Raw genomic sequence first — 11,709 nt, 5'->3', positions numbered from 1 at the left:
CACAGCCAGCACAGAAGCTACTGGCCACATGGAATCTGGGCCATGGGGCCTGGCACAGGGGCAGCCTTTGTGCCCCCACCTGCAGCTGGTTCACAGGCAGCACAGACCAACACAGGGTGCAAATGCAGAGTATATGGAGACCATGGGCACTGAACGCCAGAGGGTGTGCAAGCTGCAGTGGAGGAGGAGAGAGAAGAGGCTGATTCTTCCCGTAGTGCTGAGGGGTCTGTGGAGCACAAAAAGTGAGGCAGCAGGACGACACCTGCTTGCAGGCAGGGGGATGTGTGGCTGGCTGGAAGCAGCCCTGCCTGCCCAGCTCCTGCCTCACACAAGGCTGGCAGAGGCAGGAGGCCAGCTGTGGCTACTTGTCACACTCCATATCCTGCCCTCCCTCAGCACCCTGGTAATGTATCTCGCAGAATTCCTGAATGCGACTGCAGGCCTCCAAGATCATCTCCTCAGGCACGGTGATCACCACACGGAAGAAGTTTGGATACTCAAAGCACTGAAATGAGAAAGGATGAAGCTAGCAGACTACCTGGGATAGTGCTATAGTTTCAGAGCCCTGCCTTAGTGCCTATGTGCTGTATCAGCAAGTCAAAATGATCAGTGAATGACAGACTGGAGAGCAGGAGGTCTGGGCTCTTGCTCCCTTGGGCTAGGTTTGATGTTCCAAGCAAATGTCTCATCTGCATCTGTGTAAATGTGACGCTCTGAGAGCAACAGGCTGCAGGATTCTGTGGTCTATGTGGGACCCAGAGAATGGGTTGGAAGGAGTGAGAGGGATGGAGATTATCCAAGGCCCCATCTGTGTTCAGAGCTGGAAGTGGAGCTGGAAGGAGGTAGGAACACACCACGGATTATCATCCTGTACTCCATCCCTGTGCCAACAGGGTTTGTGGACTGAAGAAAGGGCAAAAAAGAAACATAGGTGGGAGCAATTCTGGGCCTCAGAGAGAAGCCTGAGCAAGGAAGTATGGAGGTATACAGGGTTCAGTGATACACTTCTGCCAATTTGAGAAATAGAGAGCAAGCCTGGAACCAAGAATATCCTGGCAGCCTGAGTGAGGGCTCCTAGTGAGCCAGACTGCCAGTCCCCATCCCTACACACAGGACCAGGAGCTCAGAGCCAGTACAAACACCATCACAGACCACGGACACTGCACACAACTCAACCAGTCCCCAGAGCTCAGGGCTGCAAACTCCTGTTGCTGCTCTCCCATGCTTTGGCCACATAGCTCCCTCAGGTTCTCACATGTTTAACTCACCGAGGCTGGCAAGCAGAAAACAGACTGCTCTGAAATAAGTCGCTCAGTGAACTCCACATCATTTTCAAACTCAGGGAAATGTTCCATTTCAATCTCAACCTGCAGGGATGTATAGAACAGAATGACAGGGTCATTTAGGTTGGAAAACACCTTGAAGATCATCGAGTCCAATGGTTAACATGGCAACCAAGGGCAGTGTCCCTGTTTACCCACACGGCCCAACAACTTCTCAGTCAAGTGTAGCTGTCTGCCCTCAATTTTTACTCCTAATTTGGGCTGACTGGAATGCAAGACAAAGAGAAATGTACAAATAAAAATTTGGGCTTCTTCAAGAAGTATTCATTCCCTAGCTAAATCTGGAATTTCAGTTAAGGACAAATTTGGTTTAAAAAAAAAATAGGAAAAAAGATGGCAAAGATACAGCATCCAATTAGATGGGGAAAGGAATAAACAAGAAAGTGAAAAGAAAAACAAGCTTGGGAGACCACTCTAGTCAATACACATGAAAAATTGTCATGCAAGAAATCCATACAATAGTAAAAAGATGTTTTAAAAAAAGAAAAATAACACTGTCTCAAATGTCAAACCCAACATAAATCTTTGCAGGGTGATGCAATTGGTAAAATGACACCAAAATGCTGAAATGTTTACTAAATACTTCTGTTCTGTATTTGGAAAGAAGAGGTTGTCCCTTTGTCACATAAAGCCAATAATATCCTGGCCATTAGCTTGTAATCAAAGATGAAAATACTTGTAAGCCAAGTGCAAGAGTTTTCATGCAGAAGTTCTGAAAGAGCCAGTGGAAGAAGAAAAATTTTACTAGATGACTTGATTTGAAACAAATGTTCAGATATTGCAGGAATACCTTAGTTGTGAAACACTGATTTGAAACAAATGTTCAGATATTGCAGAAATACTTCAGTTGTGAAACAATCTTAGAGCTACGCCTCCACACAGAGCATAAACAGAATGACCTGTGTAGCTCTGAGGCTGGAAATGGAGTCAACCAATAAAGACTTATCTACAGAACCTGGGTCAGGCTGCTATTGCAGTATTCTCCAGTTCTGGGTCCATATTTTTAAAAACTGTTGAAAAACTAGAGACACCAATGGAAAACATGAGAAAAAAAAATATATTAAAAGTGAGTTGAATGAATGATATTTAAATGTCTCAACTGAGATTGTTGAGATTAAAAAGAATATGGAACTAGATCATTAGAAGTTTGGGGGTTTTCAGAAAAGCATAGAAAAAGGCAGAAAAAGAGGGAACAGCACAGGCAGAAGACAGACATGCTAGTATGAAGAAGGCTACATCTTCAACAGGAGGTATGATAGCCTGACTTGTCATGCAGGGGCTTCCCATTGCCAGTTAACTTCAAATCCAGGTAAAAAAACATTGTCTTATAAACTACAATTCAGGGCTGTGTGCAAGAGCAAGCAAGTGAAAAGTGCCAGCCTCACTAATGTGAGAAGGGGACAAAATATTTTGGCCTTCTGTAGCAATCAAGAGGTGTCTATTGCACAGGACAATGCGAAAATCCATGGTAAAGGAAACCAGGTCCCAAGCACCAGTCTGAAACCATGGACAAGCACTGGCAATGAGACCTAGCATGAGTCTTGGTGATCTGGAAATGGCCATCACTCTCCACACTTACCATGAGGTACATGGCTCCAGAGGGACGGACAGGCCGGAGGCCAGGGACAGCTGATAAGGCAGCGTAACAAAGGTCAGCATTGGACTGAAAAGCAGAAAGGAGAAATTTCAAAACAGGAGAAATTCTAGGAGCAGCTCAACAAATGGAAGCCAATCTCTGGATGAGGACTATAAACAGGTTTGCCCACTGCAAATAAAGGGACAACAAATGCAAACAGCACGGATGATCATAGCAAGTGTGACTGAGCTGAGCTCAGCAAATCAATATCAAACATCCCATTCCCTGGACCACCAGATGCTGGCCTGTCTGACACTTCGCATAGCCAACGTCTCTGCTCCAGTTACCATGTCTCCTGCTAGAATAGATTTGTTGGCCTCTCCTACTCACAGGCACAAGTGCACCTTGCAGTGAGGTGGGGAGGGATGGGATGATGAACTAGCGAGATATGATTCCCTCCAGACAGCCCCTGAACAAACTGTGCTGACCAGTTACAGCCTGTTTACCTTCAGGAAGCTGAGAGTGTTGTGGTAGAATTCAGGAGGTGTTCGTTGCAAGATATGTTCCAATGCTCCTTGGACAAGAGTACAAGGTCCTAGGATCCTTTGACTCAGTCTTAGAAGGCCATCCCTGATCTGAAGAAAACATGGTGATATTTGCAGCTCAGATTGTGCTTCTCTAAAGGACTCAGGCAGCCCCATGGACTACTCTCTGTATTGCTGCAGCTGTGCAGACCCCTCTCTTCAGTGAGCATAAAGAATATTGGCTTGATGGTCTAGCCATGAGGTCTGTGGTGACAGGTTGGACTCGATGATCTTTGAGGTCTCTTCCAACCTTAGTGATACGCCAAGTATTCACAGACTATTTTTGGTATCATTCTCTGTTTCTACACTGTGAATTGTAATGCAAACAGAGACAACCTTTGGAGCTTCACAATCTGACTGAAACCAGTCTGGAATACAGCCAATGCAAATAAAGCCGAAGCTGTTCCAAACAGCACTTTGCATTTCCCCCTTAGGTTTGGGCCCACAATCCACCCTTTCAAAACAGGGCAGGAACAAACAACATTAGCTCTTCTGCTCACTCAGTTGGTCCTCTTCTCCCTCTTCCTCTGCAGAGAGCCCTCTAGGTGGAAAGGTCACTGCAGCAGATGGTTGTCCTTGTAACACAACTGAACAAATAGCCAGATAAAGCACTGGCAGCACTGCAAGCTGCTTTGATCTTACTTTTAAGAGAAACAGCACAGAAGCGCCTAGAGACCACACATGAACTCTGCATACTGGATAAGCCATGCAATACCTTCAGTGCACACTGGCAAAGCAAAGGAATTAGAAGTTCACAAAACAGACACAACCTATGAAGGATCAGCAGACAGAAGGAGTGTGTTAGATCGTAGATGTGGGTAGAAGGCCACATATGGGAGCCGATGAAGTAAGGAAGGGATATGTGAGAGCAAAGGAGTAGTACATGCCTGTATCAGTTAAAGCCCTGGTGATCCACACACTGAAGACACTCTAGGTCTCTTGCAGACAGTGACAATGAGCAGTTCTCACCTCATTACCAAAGATGTCTCTCCTATCATGAATTAGGATCCAGCCCATCCGCCAGCCAGGCACTAACCACCTCTTTGCCAAGCCACCGCAGGACAAGATCGGCACATTTGTGCTGAGAGTTGCAATGGGTTCATACTTGCAGTCACCAAATACCTGCAACAGGAGGCTGTGTTATAGTTGTCCCTGCCTCTTACTGTGAGTATTGCAGGGGTGTGCACGAAGCACGTGAAAGGAGGCAGAGAAGTGATGGGAAATTGGTGGTGAAAGGTCCCACATTTTCACATGAAAATGAGCTACTTGGGAAGAGGAAAGGAGCTGAATGTGAGAGGTACTCCTGGGACTGCACACCAGAGGACTGGGAGCTCCAGGCATGGACTCAGGTACAGGATAGGGGAGTGAAGCTGTCACTGATTTCTGGAGACCTAGGTGCCATGGCCAAAGGGCAAGTGCCTTAGAAATGACATGCAGTATGGGGGTGCCAAGGGTTGCATCTGACACTCACCATGTCTCCATAGATCTCGTCAGCAAGGATGGGGATGCACTGTCTTGATGCCACTGTGGGAGAGAAGGCATTTAGCTCTGTGGGAGCTGACTTGATCTTGTCTGCTGGGCCTGGCAGAGCTCTGAGAGAAGCTCTGTCCCAGGGCAGAGGGTCCCTATTCAGACTGTTCATTTGAAGAACCCAACCGTGTCTTGGCTGAGCCTAGCTCTGCTGTTACCTGTGGAGGCAGGCAACAAAGCTTTCCCACTGAATGAACAGATGTCAGAAAGTATAGGGCTCCCTATAAACACTCTCCCTCTGCAAAACTAGGGTGGAGAAATGATCAGTCCAAGCCACACTGTTTGAGGAAGAAGACATGTTCTGCATGTTTTTGCCCAGACAAGGCAACACCTTCACACTGAGAAAGCCCTGCTTCCTGGGCCAAAGTCAATCATGGGCAGAGAAACAAAACCCTGGGCCATGGTGCTGCAGTGACTGAGGCATGGGCAATGTGGGTGGACATTGAATTGAAACCATCCAGACACAATACACAGTCAGCCTCACCTGCCAGGATCTTCTGGAGGTGGCTTTTGCTGAACACAGAGCCACAGGGGTTTGATGGATTGTTCACAATGAGGCAAGCTGTCTTCTCATCCACCAGAGACTCCAAGTGTTCCAAATCAATTTCCCAGGCCTTCTCTGGCTAGTGAAGTGAAGGGGAAAGCTGAGGAACTGGACTTGCCATACAGGGTGAGGTGTGATAGGGTGTCCACGTTTGCTCAGGTTATCTTCACTCACTTCCCAAGCAGGGCCATGGTATTTCGAGAGGCAGAAATATCAGAGCTGCCCCTTCCATGCCTGCCACCACTTACCAAGAGATTGTAGAGTTTGACTTCAATCCCCATAGACAATGCCAGAGTCTTGTAGAGGGAGAAGCCAGGCCGTGGCACCAGGATGTTCTGGCCGGGGTTGGCCAGCACTGCCAAGGCAAGCTCTATAGCTTGGCTGCAGCCACTTGTTAAGATGACATCCTGCAAAGAGTACACAGGAGTCAGTGGAAAGCCTGGGGACTCTGAAGTGCCCCAGCCATGTGGGAGTGATGTAATCCCCAGGCCTTGCCAGGTGAGAGCTTCTCAGCCAAAAAGACAAGTCCAGAGCCTGCCTGAAAGCAGGAAATCTGCACCAGCTGGAAAATTCAGCCCCTTCCTGAGGGTGGACAAGGGCTCTGGGCAGGGAATAAGAGTAGCAGGAGGCCACTGCAGGACAAGGTCATGGGCTAGCCTTCAGTCCCACAGATGAGCAGGGGAGAGACAGAGCGGGGCAGGGCCCTCATGCCATGTGGTCTAGGCAAGGGCAGCAGCACCCTGCCTACACTGCAGCAGGAGTGCCTCAGCTGGGCATCAGTACCTGAGCCTTCAGTGGTGCCTCTGGGCAGCTGTAGTATGCGGCCACTGCTTCCCGGCAGGATGGGTAGCCTAGGAAAAAAGGACCAAACATGGAAGGGAGAGGTTCACAGATCATGTCCTTTTAAAATTTTTTTTCTTTTCTTCAAGAACAGGGCTCACAGTTGCCACCCAGCCAGAGGAAGCTCATTTGTTTCTGATGCTGTCCCAAAGTGCAGAGACTGTCCTGCCTCAGGACAAGCACTGTGCATCCTGCAGCTGGGCCAGGCAGGCCAAAAGCAGCAAAAGACTATGGGCAAGGGGGCAGGCTCTGGCCCCATCATGCCCTGGGCACAGAACTGGCAGGAGCAGGACAGGGGTTAGCCAAGGAGCTGCAGGAGGACAAGTGCTTTTACATGGCTTTCACTGCTTACTGGTGGCATAGTGGCAGCCCGCCCTGTCAGCACATGGAGTGTCTTTCGAGGCAGATGTGATCTATGATCCGTGCATGCTTTTTGCTCTAACTGCAAACAAGGCCCATTTAGTCTGCCCAAAGGGAGACCTGGGGTCAAGGCAGATCAGAAGGGAACTTGGCTGAAACTACCAGGAAGACAGAGCACTGAGCCAACCTCGGTGCCCAAACCCTGCCTGCTGTAATGGCTAGGGGAGCAAACACGGCATCTGTAGGGGGCTCTGGAGTTCACACAGATCATGCAGGGAATGGCATTCAGGTGTGTCTGCGGGATATACATGGTTGTGTGCTCATAGGAAGGTGAAGGAAGCTGCAGGGTGCTACTGGAAAGATGTCCTCTGTCTCTGTAGGCTTGCTGTGAGGCAGGAGCTGGCACATGCCTTTGTCCTACCTTCACAGAAAAGAGCTTTGTCAGCTTACCAACAGATGGAGCATAGCCATTGTAACGTCCCGAGTCCAAAACCTCCTTCACAGCCTGTGTGACTTCATCACTTGTGGGAAGGTTTCCAAAGACAGTTGGGTCTCCTTTTCAAAAATTGAGAAACAGCAAAGTTCACTGATCTGTGACAGGCACAGAGCTGTAAGGTCGTATGGCCTACCCCTGGGTGTTTGCACAAGCTTTGTAATTCAAGGCCCTGCAGTCTGCCAGCCATACAGTTGACCCCACCACCCAGACACTTCAGCCACAGCACTATGCTCACCTAAGGACAAGGAGATCATAGCTTTCTTTGGGTTGGGCTCCACCTTCATGGTGTCTACAATGGCTCGGACAGGATTGAAAGTCTTCTTTGACATTTCAGAAGCCCTGACAGCCCATCTTGGCTTCCGGCTCTTCACCTTCCCCAGTGATATGTTGTTCCCATTGGTCTTGAGATGAACATCCAGCATGGGAGCATGATCTCCATGGCCATTCACTTGGATCAGGTATGAGTCCATCCTGAGAGCTGTCAGTGTGAAGTGGATTTCCTGGGCTTAGTTAACACAGGCCAAACAAGAGGTCTGCCTGTCTAGGGACACAGACCACAGCTCTTCAAAAGTAAAACTTCTGAAAGCCATAGACCCTGCTTACTGCCTATCAACATCTTAGCAGGAGCAAACAGGGCTGTGTTTGGGGACAGGATGAAGTGAAACCCTGTTTATAATTGAGAGCACAAAGCAGTAGGAAAGAAAAAGGCACCTCTCTGTGCTAGCTGCACCACTGCCTAGCATAGACGTACTGTGCTGAGGAGGAGCAGGTCCTGCTAAATCTAGCAACTAAGAGTTAGCAACATGTTGTAGTCTCTGCCTGACTGCAGATTCAAATGTTCCTCTGGCAGAAGGGTCAGCTCTCCTGGCCACCAGATAACCTTCTCCCCCCAGCTATCAGCTTGCAAAAGTTGCAGCCACAACGATCAGCCCACTGTATGTGTTCACATTCAGAATAACTCTCCAGTTTGCAGACAGAAATGCAGCACTCTTCAAATCAAATCTTGGATGCCAAAAAGGTAGTTCTGGTCCAATGCGATCAGGATGCACTGAGCAGTGGCAGGGGGTAGGTTACAGGCACTTGCCACTATCAGCAGAGCAACAAGGAGTAACAGTCCAGCACAGAGAGCCTACATCAAAAGATTGTGCTTAGAGAATGGAGCATGACTGGTATGGCCAAGAGGGAAATCGGGGAAGTGGCAAAGGGCCTGTGGTCCTGCCCAAGGCTGGGTAACAAGCAAGGCACAGCAGAGGAAGACTTGCCTTCTAGGCCCCAAAACACACACAAAAGTGTTTATACACCCCATCATGTATACTCAGAGCACAAGCTGGACCCAGCCAGCAAAAGCCTTACTTATGAACTGCTGCTTACTCAGGACTTTCCACCTGCAGAAGGTTAGGGAACAAGCAGGCAGACCTGTCCTGAGCTACTACCCCCATTCTTGCTGATACTAGCACAGAGTCTTGTAAGCCTACCACAAATTGCTTAGGCTTCCTGTATTGCCCTGTTTCTCTGCTCCACTGAAGGGCAATTCAGTGAATGGTGGTCCTTTCTTGGTAGTTAATTAGCCCCATGCTCACAGACATTCACAAGAAATCTACCCCTTCCTTACTGCAGAAACTGAGCTGAAAGACTTGAGACATTGCCTGGTTCAGGCAAGATTTGCCATTCCAACAAATTTCTCAGTGCTTCAGTGAAGCATGCACCTCGAGATGCCCCATGATGCTGTAGTTTACTCTGCTAACAGCGTCTCACTAGCTTAGTTATAGAACTCAGGCTGATCTAACAGAGCCACAAAACAAGACTTCAGCTCCTTTGCTACCAGTACCTTTTTGGTCTTCTTTCAACTGAAAGAAAGACAGCTAAAGACATGTGCAGCAGGGCTGCAACAAAAAACAAGCCAAACCGAAACCAGCAACAACAACAAAAAAAAGAGCAAAGAATGAGCCACATAGTTCTACAGCAGGGCTGAGACTCAAATGCACAGTGCAGAGTCACAGTAGAGCCTTCACAGCACCCCACAACATGGTTCTCTTGTAGACAAAGGCACAAAGGACCCCTTCCATGTAGGCAGCCAGGGAAGATTGCCCCACTTCTCCCCCTGGAAAAGCCAAGGTACCAGAGTATAGCACTTTACCTTCTACAGAACAGAGAGGGAGACGCCGGCAAGCTTTGGGGTCCAGTCCCTACTTTTCATTCAGGACAAATCCCTTTGAGAGGAATTTCCTGCAAATTCTTGCCCATGAAATAAGCCCCAAAACTGGGCGTTGGGACTAAATCGTTTAGCCATTGGCTCGCAGAGAGGGCTGCTCTCCCCACCCAAAATTGCCCTTTCCTCCCCATTGCAACTATGTTCACTTCAAACACCTGGAACATGCCTGTGCATTAACTCTTTCTGGGGGCAGACCACAGAGACACAGCTCAGCTTCCTGGAGGCCCTGGGCTGTCCCTTCGGACCACTTCCCTCAGTCCTCAAAGGCTGTGGGAGGCAAAGCTTCACATAGTCCAGGTACTCCAGTCCTGGCACTTTGTAATGCATCATGAGTGGATTCATGGTTCCCAAATCCTGCAGAAAGCATCAGCCTGTCCTGATCTCAAAGGCTCTGGGCTCCCAGTGCAGCAGCTGAGAAAACACAGCATGTGGAATCATTATAATGAGGAGATACTTTACTCTGTAGGCTGGCACTTGCCTAGCTGGTGTCTCAGAGGCACCAAGGCCTGAAGTGTTAAAGGAAGTTCACATTGCTATGGGTTGGGGTTTTGGTTTGTTTTGATTTTGGTTTTCTGGTTGGTTGGTTTGTTTTGGTTTGATTTTTTGGTTGCTGCAAGGTCCAAGTAAACTTATAATTCTGGCAGCTAGCAGAAATGATGCAGTTCTCTCTTTGATGGTACTGCCAATCACAGTGACGCCATTCTCAGAAGGCCTTTTTTGGCTAAGTGATGTGAAACCTATGCCTCCCTGTCCCTTCACTGCTGCAGGTCTGGGATAAATAAGAGAATCATCCTCACCCTCCTTGTCTTCCAATGGCTGCTTCAAGTCTTCCTTTGCTGCCTTGACAGAATATGTGCAGAGATCAAAGAGTCACTCAAGTACAAAAGGGATCCTGCTAATCTTTTTACAAGTCTGCTGGCACGTTCCCTGCAGTGGCGAGCAGTCACTGTGGTTTTTTTCCCCCTGTTTACACTTACTCCTGAATGGTAAAACAAAGGACCACTTGTGCTCAATCCATGCTCACTACACCAGCTATAAGGCTGCATCTACCCAGGTGCAAGCCCTGGCTTCTTCCCTGAGTGCTGGTACTGAGCTGGCAATACTGGGGAGCCACGACCTGCTCTTGGCCACAGTGCCTCAGTCAACATTACTGAGGCCACAATGGAGGCCAGGGACTTGGGGCTGGAGGCAGGCTGGGAGGTGATGAATTGCAGGTAGCAGGTCCAGCCAGGGTCCCCAGTCCCACCTTGGTTGGCAGGCCTCCCACAGCAGCCACCCCACCACAGGCTTTGGACAAGGAAGAAAACCTTTTAAAAACACTTCATGGATAAATGTAGTGAAGCTGCTGGGGCTCTCTGCCAAATGCTGCACAGTTCCAGACTACTTTCGCTCCTTTTGCTGAAGCCTTATATGAGCAACCTTTAGAAGTTCATGGAAACCCTCTCCAAGCCTAGGGTTTGTTTCCTCACTTCCCCCACCTGGTCTCATCTTTTGCCCTGCTGCAGCTCTGACAGGGTTAAACACAGCACGGGGAGGACTCAAGGACGATACTGCATGTTCTGCTTAGCAACAGCCCTGCAGGTGACGCAACTGAGGCTCTACCTGTAATACTGCACAGAGAAGTGGGGTTCAGGGGAGGGCATGGCAGAACCCTGCTGCCAAGACGGTAGCAAATTGGGCTCTGGAGACATAGGTAGACCCAGTTACATAAGGCTGAGAAACTGGCCAGACGCAGGGGGAGGGGATGTGGTGTACAATGGGGTCAGTGGGTTTCTCCTGCTATCAGTATGTCTTTCTCCTCTCTCTGCATGACTCCAGTCTGCCTCTGGATGCTAGTGAGGTCTTCAGGCCTCCACAACCTTGTGGTGCACAGAGCCTCCCACGCCTGAAGCATGAGACACAGCTCAGCACTCCACATTCAACAAATATGTCCAACCCACCCCTTGCATGATGGATGATACTAAAAGCCAAGTTGCAGTGGAGCTAGAGGTGTCACTTCTGGAACAGCATTCTGTGTACAGCAAGCAGTTTGCAGGGTGCTCTTGCCAAGGCTGTAAGCAGGGCTTTGGAGAGGGGAGCGGTGGTATGCAGGGCCTGTCTGATCCCTGCACTTCATTTGAAAGCAGATGAGGTAGCTCACAACACGCATGAATGCAGGGTGCTGCAGCCCGGACAGTGATACTCTGTCAAGCTCCTGATAGAGCTCTCTTCTGCAGGCTCTGGG

At 48.9% G+C, this 11,709-nt stretch overlaps 1 protein-coding gene across 1 annotated transcript; it reads right to left on the bottom strand.

Moving 5' to 3' along the window:
* Positions 1 to 260: 260 nt before the first annotated feature.
* On the bottom strand, positions 261 to 9,502 carry TAT (tyrosine aminotransferase). The gene is made up of 12 exons (XM_009908937.2): positions 9,411 to 9,502; positions 7,509 to 7,751; positions 7,228 to 7,332; positions 6,361 to 6,428; positions 5,826 to 5,984; positions 5,518 to 5,656; positions 4,975 to 5,027; positions 4,473 to 4,625; positions 3,426 to 3,554; positions 2,923 to 3,006; positions 1,269 to 1,367; positions 261 to 505 (listed from the first exon to the last, which is right to left on the bottom strand). Exons 2-12 carry the CDS (start codon positions 7,741 to 7,743, stop codon positions 362 to 364), a joined length of 1,368 nt encoding a protein of 455 aa, XP_009907239.1. The 5' UTR covers positions 7,744 to 7,751; positions 9,411 to 9,502; the 3' UTR covers positions 261 to 361.
* Between the last annotated feature and the right edge of the window lie 2,207 nt (positions 9,503 to 11,709).

The sequence above is a fragment of the Dryobates pubescens genome, chromosome 19 (genome assembly GCF_014839835.1).
Source record: "Dryobates pubescens isolate bDryPub1 chromosome 19, bDryPub1.pri, whole genome shotgun sequence".
Taxonomy (NCBI): Eukaryota; Metazoa; Chordata; class Aves; order Piciformes; family Picidae; genus Dryobates; species Dryobates pubescens.
This window is presented reverse-complemented; position numbering and strand designations above follow the sequence as displayed.